General features: G+C 36.1%; 1 protein-coding gene across 1 annotated transcript in view; it reads left to right on the forward strand.

Moving 5' to 3' along the window:
* Positions 1–19,572, forward strand: part of LOC127438907 (low-density lipoprotein receptor-related protein 1B-like) — a 326,009-nt gene that overhangs the window by 115,123 nt on the left and 191,314 nt on the right. The window contains exons 16-21 of the mRNA XM_051694811.1: positions 3,441–3,581; positions 3,994–4,119; positions 10,545–10,661; positions 14,215–14,295; positions 14,505–14,669; positions 15,346–15,528. Coding sequence (XP_051550771.1) covers positions 3,441–3,581; positions 3,994–4,119; positions 10,545–10,661; positions 14,215–14,295; positions 14,505–14,669; positions 15,346–15,528 — 813 coding nt within the window. The remainder of the gene's footprint in view (positions 1–3,440; positions 3,582–3,993; positions 4,120–10,544; positions 10,662–14,214; positions 14,296–14,504; positions 14,670–15,345; positions 15,529–19,572) is intronic.

Genomic DNA, 19,572 nt, shown 5'->3' on the forward strand with positions numbered 1-19,572 from the left:
AGTCCCTTTTGTCAAATTCTGAAATGAGACAGGGCAGAGCTGATGTAATTCATGAGGATTTGTTATGAGGATTACAAAGAGGAAACTGTATTGCTCAAATGTTGCTCCTTCATAACTTTGGGGACTTAATGGCATTATCAGTTATGTGTCTTTTAAGTATTAGTTTTGTCTCTGATATTGTCATAAGGCACAAAAAAAAAAAAAAAAAAAAAAAAATAATATATATATATATATATATATATATATATATATATATATATACAGGTGCATCTCAATAAATTAGAATGTCGTGGAAAAGTTCATTTATTTCAGTAATTCAACTCAAATTGTGAAACTCGTGTATTAAATAAATTCAATGCACACAGACTGAAGTAGTTTAAGTCTTTGGTTCTTTTAATTGTGATGATTTTGGCTCACATTTAAAAAAAACCCACCAATTCACTATCTCAAAAAATTAGAATACATCATAAGACCAATAAAAAAAACATTTTTAGTGAATTGTTGGCCTTCTGGAAAGTATGTTCATTTACTGTATATGTACTCAATACTTGGTAGGGGCTCCTATTGCTTTAATTACTGCCTCAATTCGGCGTGGCATGGAGGTGTTCAGTTTGTGGCACTGCTGAGGTGGTATGGAAGCCCAGGTTTCTTTGACAGTGGCCTTCAGCTCATCTGCATTTTTTGGTCTCTTGTTTCTCATTTTCCTCTTGACAATACCCCATAGATTCTCTATGGGGTTCAGGTCTGGTGAGTTTGCTGGCCAGTCAAGCACACCAACACCATGGTCCTTTAACCAACTTTTGGTGCTTTTGGCAGTGTGGGCAGGTGCCAAATCCTGCTGGAAAATGAAATCAGCATCTTTAAAAAGCTGGTCAGCAGAAGGAAGCATGAAGTGCTCCAAAATTTCTTGGTAAACGGGTGCAGTGACTTTGGTTTTCAAAAAACACAATGGACCAACACCAGCAGATGACATTGCACCGCAAATCATCACAGACTGTGGAAACTTAACACTAGACTTCAAGCAACTTGGGCTATGAGCTTCTCCACCCTTCCTCCAGACTCTAGGACCTTGGTTTCCAAATGAAATACAAAACTTGCTCTCATGTGAAAAGAGGACTTTGGACCACTGGGCAACAGTCCAGTTCTTCTTCTCCTTAGCCCAGGTAAGACGCCTCTGACGTTGTCTGTGGTTCAGGAGTGGCTTAACAAGAGGAATACAACAACTGTAGCCAAATTCCTTGACACGTCTGTGTGTGGTAGCTCTTGATGCCTTGACCCCAGCCTCAGTCCATTCCTTGTGAAGTTCACCCAAATTCTTGAATCGATTTTGCTGGACAATCATAAGGCTGCGGTCCTCTCGGTTGGTTGTGCATCTTTTTCTTCCACACTTTTTCCTTCCACTCAACTTTCTGTTAACATGCTTGGATACAGCACTCTGTGAACAGCCAGCTTCTTTGGCAATGAATGTTTGTGGCTTACCCTCCTTGTGAAGGGTGTCAATGATTGTCTTCTGGACAACTGTCAGATCAGCAGTCTTCCCCATGATTGTGTAGCCTAGTGAACCAAACTGAGAGACCATTTTGAAGGCTCAGGAAACCTTTGCAGGTGTTTTGAGTTGATTAGCTGATTGGCATGTCACCATATTCTAATTTTTTGAGATAGTGAATTGGTGGGTTTTTGTTAAATGTGAGCCAAAATCATCACAATTAAAAGAACCAAAGACTTAAACTACTTCAGTCTGTATGCATTGAATTTATTTAATACACGAGTTTCACAATTTGAGTTGAATTACTGAAATAAATGAACTTTTCCACGACATTCTAATTTATTGAGATGCACCTGTATATATATATATATATATATATATATATACCGATCAGCCACAACATTAAAACCACTTGCCTAATATTGTGTAGGTCCCCCTCATGCTGCCAAAAGAGCGCCAACCCGCATCTCAGAACAGCATTCTGAGATTATATTCTTCTCACCACAATTGTACAGAGCGGTTATCTGAGTTACCATAGACTTTGTCAGTTCGAACCAGTCTGGCCATTCTCTGTTGACCTCTCTCATCAGCAAGGCGTTTCCATCCGCAGAACTGCCCCTCATTGGATGTTTTTTGTTTTTGCCACCATTCTGAGTAAATTCGGAGACTGTTGTGCGTGAAAATCCCAGGAGATCAGCAGTTACAGAAATACTCAAACCAGCCCATCTGGCACCAACAATCATCCGTGTGATTTTCTAATCAGCCAATTGTGTGGCAGCAGTGCAGTGCATAAAATCATGCAGATACGGGTCAGGAGCTTCAGTTAATGTTCACATCAACCATCAGAATGGGGAAAATATATATACACACATACTAATATATATATATATATATATTGCATTTCTGTAAGTTGTTTGTTTTTTTATATTTTAGAATTTTTTAAAGATACTTTTTAATTAATTCTGAAAAATATATATTTTTAATTTATTAATTTATTTTTTATTTGTTTGTTTGGTTTGTTTATACTTTCACTCATCTTAACAATTCTTATTTGCTTGCTTTATTTACTGATTGATTTCACCTTGTTCTTGTCATGATATGGCATTAAACAATAAAATATAAAATATAAATACAAATTGTCACTGATATTTCTCCTAAAACTCCCCAGGATTAATAAAAATAGGAACAGATGAGACAATTGCTGTCATACAGTAAGAGTATAGAACTATAAAATTAATATGGATATCATAGAGTTCATGTTGAAATTACTTGTGATTGGAGATTTTGTTGTCCTGGCAAATCTGAGCACAGTTTGAGATATTGTTGAAACCTCTTTTGAAACTCTATAGAGGAAACAGAAATTAGATTTTTAGGTCTATTTCTAAGGGAAAAAAAAATAATCTGGGAAATAATAGTCTTAAATATGTTGTTAGCGATTTTTTTAAGTACCTGACTGATACAATTGAAAAACAGATACCAGAAAACAAGGCAATAAAAAAAATGCCTGTCAGTTATTTTTCATGTTCATGTTTGCTAACATCAACTTTGCTGACATATCTTTGTAGCACAGGGTTTTGGAGAGAGTTTTGGGCAATATATGCAGATTTTGTGTTTGCATGCACAGGCTAGTCAGTTAAGCCGTCGGTTACGGGGAAATATGACAACAGATCAGAAAGGTTTATGCGACGCTAAATATGTCCATTGATTTCCAATTCCAGTGGGCAATATAAATGTCTCCGGTCAGCCTGCAGTTTGGCTCCAAGAGTTGTTGTGCTTATACTTGTGCGTGGCTTCTCTTTAAAGTATTAGTTCTCTTTAAAATGACAATTCTGTTGTTGATTACTCACCTTAATGTTGTAGCAAACCGGCACTTAGGTCAAGAGAGGGATAAATAGAGCGACCGAGTGAGTAAATGTGTGTATTGTTTCTGTAACATCTTCTATGCCCTTTTCAGCCCCATTAGAGGTCACCAAGACTAAACGTTGTGGTCCAGCGGAGTTTCAGTGTCGAAATCAGCGTTGTATTCAGCTCTCGTGGAAGTGTGATGGGGATGATGACTGTTCGGACAGCAGTGATGAAGAGCCGCACCTCTGTTGTAAGTCTACTCTCATCTTTATAATCCAACCATGAAAATACAGTAACAAAGGCTATGTTTGCATTGGAATACTAGAGTAATGCAAACTACGCCATACATACTGCTTACTGCATACTATATTTTAAAAATAATATGTGAAACGGTACGCAAAATGCAACGAGAAACATTTTAAATAATGGTATGCTACATTGATGTCAAAATAACCAATAAATTTGGTTAAATTTGGACACATGCTAATACGACCATGAAATAACAAAAACACTCATTTGACATTTATTAAAACTTGGACACCCAGATGCTTTAAAACCAATTTATTGTGTCTTTAATTTTGTCTGCTATCAAATAAAAGTGACTTCCATTCTGACAGACTGCTAAACGCTTACACACTAACTCCGATTCTGTGTCTCCGCAGCTAATCGCAGTTGCCCAGCGGACCAATTTAAATGCTTGAACAACCGTTGTATCCCAAAGAGATGGCTGTGTGATGGCACCGATGACTGCGGCAGCAACGAAGACGAGTCCAACCGCACCTGTTCTGGTGAGCATCACTCCAGAGCCCTGTCCTACATGGAGTCCTCTTATACGCGGCCATTCATCCGGAACAACCCCACAAACCACATTGCACATTGCTTGCTGTAGGCTATATGCTCTCAAAGCTAGCGCCATTGGAGAATACGTTACTTTTGAGAGGAGGACAAGTCTTACGTGACACCCCTGTATAATTTCCCATCGGTAGAGGCTTATGTGTCACACGTTCCCTCCGGTCGATTCGACTGTTTGTGGAATGAAACTAGGTTTTTAACATAATTCATCATACACTTGGTGGGATTTACACGTGACACATAACCGTTTCGGCCCAGTGAGCACAAGTCTCCATGAGAGTTTCCGCATTGTGCACAGGGGACCGTCAGTTGCCAGTGACGAAGTCACTTAAATTTATACACTAAAAAAATATTCTTAGAGTTAGCAAATAATTAAATAATAATAATAATAATAATTATTATAATTATTATTATTGAAATAGATTTTTCCCATACTACAACAGTTCATGGTTATTATATTTTGTTTATCTTACTAATTCTAACAATTTAATATACACATACTAACAAATTATAAACTTTTAAAATGAAGTTAAATATAACAATAAAATAATAATTAATAAATATTTTTTAATTAACAAATAAATACACATGTTAAACTGTTTATTTAATTCATGTTTAAATGTAGTTAAATGTAACAATAAAATAATTAATTAATAAATAATTTTAATTAACAAATAGACATTTAAAATTGTTTATTTAATTAATGTTTTAAATTGAGTTAAATATAACAATACAATAATATATTTTTTAAATTGAGAAATATATTTGGACATATTTAAAATTGCTTATTTAATTCATGTTTTAAAATGTTGTTAAATGAAATGATAAAATTATAAATTAATTATATATATATATATATATATATATATATATATATATATATATATATATATATATATATATAAATTGATGAAAAGATGTTTAAAACTGTTCATTTAATTTCTGTTTTTAAATGTAGTCAAGTATAATAATAAAAATAAAAAAATAATTACAACTTGACAAATAAATAGACAAGTTAAAAACAAAATATATAATAATATATTAATAAATGTATTTTAAATGCAAATTTTCAACTGCTTAAAAATGAATAAATAAATAAAATTCAGTTGCTTGTCTTTGTCCTTTAGCCAAGTGCTTTTCTTTCTTTATTAGCCAATCGTGTTTAAAAAAAAAAAAAAAAGCCAATTTTTTTCACTCTTGGGAGCAACCAATGAATTTTCAAGCCAGTTTAAAGACACACCCCTTCTCCCACATGCCAGTCAAAGTAAATCTAAGACTATTATTGGACAGCTACCTCCTTTGTGTTCTTTGGAAGAAAGAAAGTTGTGTGAGTTTGGAACGATGAGGGCTAGTAAATGGTGACTCAATCAGTTTTGAGTGAACTGTCCCTTTAAGAACGCAAAAGTACCTCCTGGAAGCTTCCTCCACCTAATTTATTCTGGATAGAGAACAAATGTTTGAGACTACTATAAGCTTTAACCATATCCTACAGCTATGAAGTCTAAATCTTGAGAAGACATCCCTGGTACAAATCTCCTCCCTGAGGGTTTCCTGACGCCAGGATAAACATGTAATCCGAAACATCAATATCATATTGTGTTGTCGGAGCTGTGCTCTGGCAGCTGTTGGACACTTGATAAAAGGGATAGAGACAAATTTCTCACATTTTGTCGACAGGCATTGGTCGATTTAATTTAGATAGTCTTGAGACAAAGTTCTCCTTTGTGAGTAATACATTTTCTAATCTAATCTTTAAAGGGAGAATTTGAAGGAAAACAATGACAACTGTTTGGAAGAGGGGTAAAGGTGAAAGGGGAATTTGTGCCACCTGATAATTTACAGTCATCTTATCTTCCTGATGCGTTTCTGTGGCTTTTTCCATACTTTTAGAGAGAATTTAAAGTTTAAGATGAGAAATGAGGTTTGGTTTATTAATAAAATGCACAATTTGTCATGCTAATGGGTGTTAATGCTTAATATTTACTGGTAATAAGATGAAGAATAGAACACTTGAATATTGTTTTTCTTTTGTGGCTATGTAATGAGCAAAAGATACCACTTAAAAATTATTTGCAAACAAACCAAGATGCAATAAATCCTTTATCTTAGAGACTGCTACAAAGTAGTCAAGAAATAATTAACGGTTATCACATTTTCATAAAAAAATAAATAAATAAATAAAAAAAGCACATTTCAAAGAAGAATATTTCAACATCAGCTTTAAAACACCCTTTTCTTTGTAAGTCATATTATTAAAACTGCATTTGGTTTTCAAAGAAACCTCTCGAAAAAGGTCTCTCGCAAACCTGGAATTTCAGAACGACATCTTGAGGGAACTAATTAATTGTCTGGAAACCTGTTTTTAACTCCTTGTGTAATTAAATAGACTGGAATAGCAAGGCTTACAGGCTAAAAATGAGAAATAATAATAAATAAATGAAAAAGGTTTTTCACATTTTCTTCCTGCTGAAAACAGTAACATCAAAAAGATAATTAAAATCAAGACTCACATGAGGGTGCTCCGACAAGCTCCCAGGAAGCATTAAGCTGAGTGTAATGCATACCTGCCGAAGTAATAGTTTGACCCAAAACTGAAAACTCTGTCATTATTTACTCATCCTCATGTCATTCCAAAGCCATATGCTATTGTGTATTCCAACACTAAAAACAATTCTTAAATTATATCAACATAGATTTGTTTACATACAACGACAGTTCATAGTGATCATGGCTGTCAAGCTCCAGAAATGGCAAAAAGTATTGTAAAGCCATATGATAGCTTTTTGTGATAAAGTCTTTATTCACTGATAATCTTCACCTATGATGTGGCCTTCATATCAAAAATGGCATCTGTGGTGCGAGTTGGACATCAGTAACATCAAATTTCACTTGTTCAAATGCCAAAGTGTTTCGTAACCGAAACACCATGACATTAAACCTGCGCCATATTTGGTTTTAGAGTAAATATGGAGATCAAGATTATCAGTGAATAATGACAAAAAAATAACACTATATGTGTTTGTAATGGACTAAAAGTGAGTAAAAAAATGACAGAATTTCCGTTTTTGGGTGAACTATTCCTTCATTTGAATCAGTTGAAAATGAGAGCTGACTCAACTTTTGGCATGTTAGCTAAACCCTAATGAACTAGCCTTTCTTGCCACAGACAAATCATTCATTCATATCGCCACATTTGGCTTGTTTCATATTTCATTGTGTTGTTATTATTTTTAAAGCATAAAAAAGTTGGTAAACCACCAAACATCTGTTCTCGTACCGTTGGAATTCAAATCTGCACCTGTTCGGCTGTTCCCGTTAGCTTTACTTACAGTAATTTAGAGTTTTATATAACAGCACAACCTGTCCTTCGAATGTTTTCAATACAAGGTCCCTTGTAATCTGAAGTCCTTTTCAAACAACACATTGCAAGACATCAGCACCATTATTCAGACTCTATAAAATGTCCTGTCATTATTTACTGACAGTGTGCTTATGGACCATATCAATGTATTGCACTTTTTTCTCACAATTTTGTTGAAACTTGATCCCTTTATCGATATTCGTATTCAATTATTTGTGTATTAATTTCATGTCCTACAGTTCAATAATGAACAAGAAGATCATCTAAATATGCACAAACTTGTTTCTCAGTGATATAGTAATATAGATATAGTAATTAGCCACTGTAATTTAACTGCCTTTTAAGTCAAAAAAGTAGTGTGATGCATTACATTTTAAATTATTGTAATCAGATTACAGTTACAGATTTTCAATTAAGGTAATTATTTTCAAGTACATTACTTGGGTTACGCATATTTCTAAAATATTATTTATGTATGATACATTTAAAATATGTTCATATGTACGTCTGTTTGCGTTTCTGTGACATCTAACAGGTTTGTGACAATGAACAAGGAGGAAATATAGAAATTTGTTGAGCAGAAAAACGTATGTTTATAAAAAATAGTTTTAGAAAGTAACTTAAAAGTAAAATAATTTGTAATGTGATTACTTTTCCAATAAAGTAATTAGTAATTTAATTTGATTACAATTTTAGAGAAGTAATTTTTTAATTTGTAATAATAGCGTAACTTACTCTACACTGAGTGTGATATGCCAGTGTATTGCACTTTTTTCACGATTTTGTGTTGATTTTGTGTAGATTCATGTATCGGTATATGTATTCATCTATTTGTGTATTCATATCATGTCATACTGTTCAATAATGAAGAAGCAGGTCATCTAAATAAGCACAAAATTGGAGAATGGCATTTCAAAGTGCGGTCTGAGTTGCTTCTATGAGGTGCGAGAGGTCACTCTTTTTCTCACGGACATGCTGAGCCTCTTTAAAGAGTTTAGCATAGTTTCAATTGCGATTCAATTATGATGTCGCAATGCCTTGCGATATATTGAAAGGTGATACACAGTATGTATTGCGATAGTATAATGTCATTAGTGTCTTAGCAATACCCAGCCCTACAATACACACTGACCACTATTTTGTCTGTGTTTTCAACCATTTAAGCACACCATTATTTGATTGGATATGATTTATGTATTTTTTTTATTGTCTATTATTGTTGTATAAAAATGCAATTTGGATAAATCAGCCCCTAAATGGCAAGTAAAAACAAATCAAACTATGACCGGTCGCTTTACATGTCAGTCAGATGGTCAGTAGGTGGTTCTTGGACAGAATAAGTTGCAATCTGGACCAGACTTTATGCTTTTATTCAGGTCTGGATACACAAGAATATATTTCCTTTGTTTTGCTGTTGTCCCTCTAGTCTCTGTGACCGTTTGTGGCTCTCCTTGTGTGCTAGTCATCTCTTAATTTATTTAGTGTCCTTCATCCTTTGTTAGATTGTAGCCGGACTTGGTAATTCATATCTCAAGGGCCACCTACTTGGCCATCTGAGCATCCTTGATTCAAGATTCATCTCTTGCTGTTCTCACTGTACCCTCTTTTGGTCTCCTAGCCATGAGGATAAAGAGTTATCTCTGGCCTTCAAAACATCCATACAAACTAAAGTTTATATCCATTCTGAGAAATTCTTTTGTGATGTAGTTTTAAAGCAGTGATCAATAACCATCAATATATGCGTGCATGCGTGTGTGTGTATGTGTGTGTGCGCACGTGTGCGCGTGGTAGAGATTCAATCACACATTCTTCAGTTCTTCAGATTCACTGTGTCTACATCTCCTGTGTATAGTTGCAAAGTGTTCTCCCAGTTAGGCAGGCTGCTGGTCGGTCTCCAAGAGAGAAATCTTCCAACAATATTCCATATTTATCTTATCCATCTTTTTGTATCATAATCAATTCCAGTTCCCGGATTCTGGGCCAGATGATAATACAAAACACATCTTGAACATTTAGGCTAATAAAGTCCTTCAGGAAACTGATGTCATGCACTTACAGTGCCGTAACTCTGTAGATGATTACTCAAAATCAAATATGAGACTGGCTACAGATCAGTCTAGGTGAAAACAAATCCAGATGGACTTTGCCAAGACAGCATAAAAGAAAAAGGAATGGCCTAGAATAGATATTTTAGAAACCATTATTTAGGAACATAAAGAAGAATCATGTTTCACTTTGCAGTGAGTGGCCAAAATATTACAATCCATTACAATATAGAGAAACTCCATCCATCCATATTCTATTGCCACTCGTCCTATGAAGGGTCACGGGAGTGCTGGAGCCCATCCCAGCTGTATCAGGCCAAAGGAAGGGAAACCATCACAGGGATAACTAACATACACAAACAAACACGTTCACACACACTCACGGGCAATTTAGAGTCCCCAATTTACTTGATCTGTATGTCTTTGGACTGTGGGGAAAATTGGAGCACCTGGAGGAAACCCACGCAAACACAGAAAGAACATGCAAACTCCACACAGAAAGGCCCTGGGTGAGCCGGGACTCGAACCGGGGACTTTATTGCTGTGAGGCGCTTACAATGGAAGTGAATAGGGCCAGTCCATAAAGGCTAAAATACGCACCGTTTCAAAGGTATAGCCACAAGACATAAACATTAAATGTGTTAACATTATTTTAGTGTGATAAAATTGTCTATGTGAAGTTACATCCAATGTTACAACTTTGTTGCCATGACGAAGTAACACCGTAAACCATGCAATTTGATAAAATGCTGTAACACCAGTAAATCACTGATTTTATCAGAGTAAAACCATGTTTAATGCGTTTAACGTGTCTGGTGTAACAAAGTTTTTTGGGGGATTTTTTAAATTTTTATAAATAATACTCTATTGACCTTTTTGTGTGTTGTAAAAGATGCAGGGGTGAGATTAAATCCATTCAGGTGTGATTTTATATCTATGGTTTTGCTTTACACAGCCCAGACCTGCCAGCCGGGCCAGTTTCCCTGTGAGAATGGACGCTGCATTCCTGAGTACTGGCGCTGTGACCGAGATGATGACTGTGGGGATCAGTCGGATGAGTCTTCGTCATGTGGTGAGTCTTCCTCACATGGAGAGCTTTGAAGTTCTTTCCTCTTTATTTCTATATTTGATCTGTTCCATCATAATTTTCTTTTTCATCCTGAAGCCTGCTTATGCTTCAGTTTGAAGTGCTATTCATCAAACCATTTTCTTTAGTACAGTATGTACTGTATTTATGTAATAATAATATTGTACTATACTGTACCTAGAGCATGCTATTAATAGATTGTTTAATTAAAACATGATCTAAGATTCAAGTTATCAAATAAGACTTGACCAGCAGACCTTTTTTTGTCTTTTTTCAAATGCATTTTGAATTGCTAAGATGTTCCATTTGCATGAGATTGCCTGTGAAGTCTAAGGTACAGGCTTTCTCCCAGCCTTGCCAGGCTGGTTTTGCTGGTCTGTTTTGATGGTTTTAAAGGAGTTTTGGACACTTGAGAGACCACCTGGCCAACCACCTAAACCATCTAAACACTAGTTTGGCCAGGCTGAGAGGCTAGCTGGACCAGATTAAGCCAGCTAAGGCCTGGAAACCACCTTAGGTTGATTACGCATTTCGCTTTTTTTATTTTATTTTTTTTAGCAAGTATATATATGCATAGGTTACATACAGTAGATTTATATAGATTTTATTGAATTGAATGGGACACTCAATTCAATTAATCGTTTTTCAAACATTTAACAGCAAAATTAATTCTGCTCTTGGTACATAAATGAGGTCTATTGTACATTTTTCAAAACAGTTAAGGGTTTGTTCAAGGTCTGATCTAGTGTTTTGAGTTCAGTGTAGTTTAATGGTTGAAGTTTCTAGTTATAATAGACATTTGCTATTGAGAGCCTAAACAAAACAATACTAGATCTGAAGTGTTTGCTGGAGGATCATTAAACAAACAAAGAAAAAAGCCTATGCTGTTTTTATATTTCCACAGTTGATGTCTCTTTGATATATTTTGATCTTTTCTTGTGTCTGGTTGGCACTTTTTGTTCCCACCAAACTGCTTTTGTTTGATTGGTTTCGTAAATGTAAAAAAAAAAAAAAATGAGCAAAATGGCAAATTTGCCGCAAACTTGAAACAAATTCGCCACTGTTCATTTTCACATGCAAATATGCTTTGCGGCAAACTTGTGGTAAACTGTCCATTGTTGCCAAAGGTTTGCTGCAGGTTCACCACTACCAGTGAAGAGCTGCAAACTTCTGGCAAATATTTGCGGCGAATCACAAGCTCATTTGCATGTTAAAATAATGAGCGTCAAATTTGTGGCTCTAGATTTTTGTAAGGGTGCTACTGTATAAGTTACATATCAACTTTGACCCTATTGGACAATATACAGCACTCTGAAGTGCAAATGTACCGATGGTGAGAAGAGTTGAAATGCATTACCTTATTTTAGTTGCTGTGGTCAATTTCAAGAACTGAAAAGAGGCAGCCGTTAGACATAAATGGTCATATGTTTGAGTACATACCTCAAAGTCTAAGGAGAAAACATTAATATAGTGATGTTTTCCAGTGCACAAACAAAATGTTCCTCATACTCCTTTTCCATTGAAATCGGCTGGTTTTTCTGCTGACTTCTGAGCCGAATCATAATGTAAATGACTACGATGTCATCTGACAACCTACCCACATTCAAACATAGTGTGTCACAGTCTTTATTTATTTAGGACTCTAATTCCTAGTTTTGAGACATTGTGAATAAGGCAACATCAGTTTGGAAGTTTTACAGCAAAAATCACTGCTTACCGATATTTGAATCACTGCCCCCAGTGGCTGAAGCTGGCAGTGTTGTTGAAGGAGTTGGCACGTGAGAGATCCAGTTTCCAGTCCTCAGAGTGGCACCAAAAGCGCCACTCTGTAAATGTAAATGTTTTATTTAGTAAATGATGTAATACAGTCAACAGTTATGGGTATTCTGTTTGTCTAATGCCCAAACCCCAACCCTAAACCTATCCATCAGTGAAATAATAATGTAATTTTAGAGAAAAAAAATGCAACCTCCTTATCGCGCTCACCATGGTTTCGGTGAACGCAATTACTTCCCTTGGGACCAGAGCCTGTGTCTCTGAGGCTGCATAACATATGATAATGTCCGAGAATACCCAAGGCTTTATGGAATATTCAGATCCAGGCTGTTTAGTACAGATATAGCTGATGTGTGTAATTGTTTCTCTCTTCTTTCTCGTATCCCGGCCTATTTACTTATAGAGACAACAATAAGTAAACCATTCGTAGGTTGATTCACCCTAAAAAGTGCAATACTGGCTCTGTAGTCCTATCAAAAATTGCTTTGTTTGTTTGAACCAGCCAGACACAACAACACTGATTCAACTAATGGCTTGCGTTTGGGACAGAATTGACGGAGGCGTTTGGGATGGAATTGACGGAATCTGTTTTCTAGACCAATGTCAAGTGGAAAGAGAATTGGGGAAAGCTGTTCAAAAACATCGTAAATTCCATTTTGTGACGCTAGTGGCACAGAAATTACGGACTTAAGCTTTAACTTTCTTGCATGCTTTGATTTGTTATATTTCTTATGCTCAAAGCAAAAAACTTTACAATCTGTGCAGTCCCTCTGGGATCTCTTCATCAAATATAAAAATGATAATTCAAGTATATATATATATATATATATATATATATATATATATATATATATATATATATATATATATATATATAAAGTTAATCACTTTGAATGAGATTATGTGCCTTATTGCTATGCCTTGAATGACTCAGTGTTCTTTGGCTTGCCGTAAACCCACTGTGACGGCTCAAGTTGCCTCTGACAGCAACATTCAGCTCTCGTAAACGAGTCACAGAGATGAAAAATACCAGTAAATCTCTGCCTCTCTTCCTCTGAGGGATGAGGTGTGGGTATGAATCTTTCTCCGCCGTTACTTGTCGCATCTTATTCTATTCTATTTAGTTTATATTTCCATGGGTACCATTTCAGAGTCGCTTCAATATTCACAAACACATACTCGAATACAGGCTGTGTACAGAATAATTAAAGTTTATGCTTGGCTTCCTTAAATCAAAATCAAGCTGGCACTGGAAAGCAGACTGTGCACTGTCTGAGAAACCGCAGGCACCGTTTCATTCACAGTTACAACCGTAGAGCCTTAGCACATGGTGTCGCAAGGTTGCTTGCTTACTTCGGGTTATGAGTAGATGTCAATTTGGCACATATTCACTGTCAGGAATCGAGGTATGCTTTTTCTAATGCATGTTTAATTTTGAAAGGTGGTGAGCCGCCACAAAGATCCGAGCTGTCAGTTTATTTTGAAATGCTCGTACAGCAGGTTAGCACTTCTGTCTCCAGAGAGATAAGACAGAAGTTGCAAAGTTCAGCGAAAACAAACTCTGTGTTTGTTGTTCTCGATGGCTCGCAGCAGTCAAGGTTAGTCGAAGCCTTAACCTAAGCTTTTATTATTCTAATTACATCTCCCGCAGGCAAGAGAACAAAGTTACAAAGTTGAGTGAAGTTGGACAGAGGAGTATCTCTTGTCCTCTGTCCCACAAATTTGCTTTTTTAATTTTTCGTTCTCCTTGTGTCCTCCCTAGATTTCCCGACGTGTGAACCGTTGACCCAGTTCAGCTGCACCAATGGGAAATGCATCAGTGTGAAATGGCACTGTGATTCTGGTGAGCCAAATCTCCAATGCTAAAGCTAATGATGATCAGAGTGGACTTTGGAGAGAGAAGTCATATCATTTCTTTCTGCTACTTTGTGCAAATGATTTTATTTTTCCCTTCCTTCCTTCATTCCTTCCTTCTTCCCTCCCTCCCTCTCTCTCTCTTTCTTTCATTCTTTCTTTCCTTCCATCCATCCTTCCTTCCTTTCTCTGTTTTAGAGGATGACTGTGGGGATGGCAGTGATGAGGTGGGGTGCATTCACGCCTGTTCGGTGGCTCAGTTTCAGTGCTCCAGTGGGAAGTGTATTCCTGAGCACTGGATGTGTGACGGAGACAATGACTGTGGTGACCTCAGTGACGAAAATGCCACCTGCTCGAGAACAGGTGTGTACGATCACAAACGCAATCACCAGCCACACAACCAGGCGTCTTCCACCTTCAAAATACAGAAGTTTGCACTCAAAACTAATTTTGTACCCGAGTGTTTGTCACCTATGAGCACTTTTTAGAAAGTAAAGTCCTTTAAAACATACTTTTCACACTTATTACTTGAAATGTTTAATAAAATATTAGGTGGACGTTGGCAGTACGTTAGAAGTACACTTAAGAGTGTACACCAGCTTTTGAAGCTTTAATTTTTTATTTTTTTTTATTAATGGCAAAGTGGTTACAATGACGTCATACTGTAGTTGTGTGTAAAAAAAAATTATAAATAATTTTCACACAATACATATTTAAATAAATGTGAATTCATGTTTACAATGGTAATAATAGTAACACATTATTAAAAATATATCATTTTAGATTTCTAAGAAGAATTGCCCAATTTTAATAATGAAAATCTGGGACATGGGTAAAACAATAATATCTATACATAAAAGGCATTTGAAAAGTAGCAAAAGTAAATGATAAAGGCCTGTTAAAAAGTTTCTAAGATGTAACCTTCATATAAAAATAGAAAAAAACAACAAAAAAACATTTAAATATTTTAGCATTAACAAAAATCATATAAACATAAAAAAAAATAAAAATATGTTAATAAGCTCCTTCCCACCATCAGCGCTCTCCGCTGTTAATGACTGCAGCGAGAAAGAATTCCATTGCCATGGTGATGGCACATGCGTCCCTGAGCTCTGGCGCTGTGATGGTGATAAAGACTGTGAAGACGGCAGCGACGAATTTGCCTGTGAAGGAGACAAGAGAATGTGTGACCCCAAAGCGAAGTTCACCTGCAAGGTCTCAGGTAGATGGCAATATCCATTACATAATCACATTATCACAATATATAATCAAGTTTCCCATTAATATTCCTCTGGAAAATTCTCTAAGAGTCTGATGAGCCATAAATATCATTTATCGATTGATTGTAGCCTGGGCTGACATGGTTAGTTAGCTCTAATTCTAATTACATTGCATTATTGGTATTCCAATGAAAATGAGACCATGATGTGGAAAGTCGGTTCCAAAAAGGCCACTGATTATGGCTTTGCTTCACTCTAAACTGAATTTATAATGCTTAAAATGGATCAAATTGAGAGATCTGAGACCTCTTGAATATGTTCCACATGGTGTGTTCTGATTGAGGCAGACAGTGAATGCTTTATTACTCTGGTGAGATGGTTCCAGGTAGACTCGAGTGTATTTTGTGTGTGTGTGTGTGTGTGTGTGTGTGTGTATGTGTGTTTGTGGCTAAATGTGTATGTGTGTGTGGGTGGAATCAATCTTGAAAGTTAGGTGTTGGAAATTGGAGCATTTGTCCCAAAATGAGCTAAAGACTGGTTTATATCCTAGGTCAGGAAGATCTTCTGTTTTTATTGCTAAATACAGACATAAAGGGGATAGTTCACCCAAAAATGTATATGTAAAAATTAACCAAGTTTAGTAAATGCTGCAAAGGTGTTGTTCAGTGCTAACTATTGTGTAAAACTATTGTGTATTGTTTTTTTTACATCTTCAACTTGATCAGCTTTTACAAACTTGTTTTACAAATCTAAGCTTTCTGCAGTTGTTTTGGACTGAAATAGGCTTTACCCTAACATGGATCATTTGCAATCTAGAAAATCACTGCATATAATTTCCCATCGGGTTACACATAGTTTCTGAGTGCTTTTTTGGGCCTTGGTGTTTGCTGTGTCATTAGCGGTAATGAGGTGCATATTCATTGTTTTGTTTCTGTCTTTTTTGTTTTGTTAAATTATTAGGTTTTGTAAAAAGTTATGTAAAAAAAAAAAAACACTACACTGATAGAAATAAAGTTTAAGAGGTGAAATTGATATTGAATGCTACCTAAACCATCGTTCACACTAAAATGACAGTTTGGCAAACACATTTATATTTTTTTTTTAACTTGGTATCAGTACACCTGCTGCTTTACAAAAATGCTTTCTTTTTCCAATTAAATATGAAATACTGTAAAGGTTTCTACGTACATTTTAGCACCGAATCCTTATCAGTTCTTCTTAATAGTGTACTCAGTAACCTAAAGTGTTTCAGCTTGTATTTTTGAGTCTGTGAGACAAGTCATTAGCAATTCCCTCATTATCTTTCCAGACAAGTTCTTTAAGAATGTGAAACAGGGCACTGAGTACATACATTTCTTTTTTTGAATCCTCCCAAGACCAAATTGTGTTTTCATGGTCATTAGACCTTTACTGAGACTGAGACATTAATCAGATTTTAATTCACTTTCATTCTGTTTGAGTCTTTAATCTGTTTACTCAGTTTTCACTTTTACACCACATGCTAACCAGGCATGATGAAATAAGGGGACTAACATTAAAATGCCATTCATGTTAAAGAGGTCCAATAGTTCACCCAAAAATGAAAATTCAAACCTAGTCTCATAGAATCAACATTACTATAAATAAATTTGTGCAAACTGAGATTTACGTGCAATTTTCTATGATTCGCCGCAGTTTCCTGGTGAATTTAATACTAGATGCGCAACAACTGTGCGTTTTATTCACTTTCACACAAATCACGAGTACAACGGATGTTTATGACTTTATAAACACTTCACTTTTGCACTGTTACTCACACTGCTATGTTATGAGACCGAAATGCTTTTACTTTAATGTATCTTTTGAAAAATGATGCGTATTAACACTTGTATTTCAGACCCACCTACATTTACACACTTATTCCAGTGTGATTAGCTTGCACGGTAGCTCACCTGATAGAGTGTTGGACTTTGGACTCTGAATACCGAGGCTCGAGCCCAGCCAAACACGTGAGACAAAAGTCACATAGAAGTGACACATAATGACAAGGTTGCATCAGAAAATTTGCTTTTCATGTCACATTTGCTTTTTGGACATTATCAGTTAGGTTTAGGTGTTGGTTTAGGGTAAGGATGTCTGTTTTGTTCACCCCTCATTTGCTTTTAGGACACTATCGGTTAGGTTGAGGTGTTGTTTTAGGGTAAGGATGTTTGTTTTGTTCACCCCTCATTTGCTTTTATGACACTATCGGTAAGGTTGAGGTGTTGTTTGAAGGTCAGGATGTCTGTTTTGTTCACCCCTCATTTGCTCTTAGGACACTATCAGTTAGGTCTAAGTGTTGGTTTAGGGTAAGGATGTCTGTTTCTGATTACTACACCATTTCACTCACTTTTGGCACCCCTCGCTGGACATTTCAGTAGGAAACTGCAGCGAAACCTGTTTTGCTAAAATGTTGCCACAGTCACATAATTTTCAGGAGATCAGGCTGGAAAATTCTGTCGTCTTGCTCACCAATATTGTTTGGAATGACTGAGAAAATTATAACAGAATTAACATTTTTGGTGTTTCTCCAATATGCATTTTGCAGCGGCGCTGGCCACTGCTGAATTATGCAGCTGTTGGGATTTTGCATGGTTAATTTAATGTTCTTGATGCAACATAACACTTGCCAGCCCCAGTCAACTGTGCGCTTTCTACACTGCGAAAGGGACCTCACCACACACACACACACACACAAATACATGCGCTTACAGTGATGTCACCACATAACAACACGTGTCTCACGTGTCAACTCACTTAATTTCAAGTGGCCCGAAAGCTCACTTCTGAAACATAGGATGGCAGGAGATCGCAGCATTTCACTGAACAATCAGTTAGCGCTTTCCTCGTGAATATTAATGAGCCTTCCCGTCATCTGTATGTTTTGGAGTGCATTTTGTTCACTTCAAAAGCGGAATAAAACAGCGCTACATGGGTCAATTATCAACACGGCTTAATCATAGTAGCACGAGGGCAGAGCAGGTGTGGTTATCGCGGACTGGTCTCAATCGAACAACAGACTATTTTAAATGTGCCTGTGAACCAGTGAGATGTGCGGTGGCCATTTGGATGCGGTACAGAATTGTCTATTGCAAAACTCTTATGTTTCGGTGATTAAACTAGTTTAAAACAAACAACCCCCACATTCTAGACGGCACTGACATGTAAAACAGAAGAAAACATAAATTATAAGGCTTTTCAATTCTTAAATCACAACGCTTACAAAATGTACCTGGATTTACTGCGGTAACACTAACTGTACTGTATTACCTATGGTAGTTGTGGCAGAAGAACTTTCGACATTTATTTAGACTGCTGTTTTTTTTTTTTCATTACATAAATGCCATAGTTCTTTATATAGAAACCATAGTTACTAACCATGGTAGTGAGGAGCCATGCATGGTTTTACCTATGGTTACCATGAACTATTACAAATACATAAAACTATGGATACTATGGTGCATTTTCATAATTATGGACCAAGTTATCAGTTTTCCATCTGTGTAAAATCTGTACTCTTGTAATGCTCTCTGATTGTAGGAAAAAGTTGTTTTGTTTGCCTTCAGAAATTCCAAGAGATGACTGTAGTTTTATCAAGAGGAGCCTGATGAAAGAAATCTGTAAAGAAGACCCAATTTATTAACTTTGTCTGAATATTTCAATTTAGCCTTATAAAAATTAGGTGTTTATTTTTTTCCCCACAGATGTTACTGTTGTTAATATCATAATTCTCATCTACATCCCAACCTCAAAATCAGTGTTATACTGTTAAATGTGCATTTCAATGCACAGAACATGTAATATTATTTGCATGGGTGCTACCAAAGCAGGTGCTTGTGCCACATTTTCAAAGGACCCTTTGAGGGCACAAATAAACCCTGATGTGGCCCAGGTTGAAATTGAGTTTGACTCCCCTGTTTTAATCTATTCTTTGACCAACACACTTTAATATAGGTCCGGCGTCGAGGTCTTGTGGACGTGTGCGCAACAGTAATCCTTGCACACAGTAGTTAACATCATCTAACAAT

Source organism: Myxocyprinus asiaticus, chromosome 50, assembly GCF_019703515.2.
Source record: "Myxocyprinus asiaticus isolate MX2 ecotype Aquarium Trade chromosome 50, UBuf_Myxa_2, whole genome shotgun sequence".
Taxonomy (NCBI): domain Eukaryota; kingdom Metazoa; phylum Chordata; class Actinopteri; order Cypriniformes; family Catostomidae; genus Myxocyprinus; species Myxocyprinus asiaticus.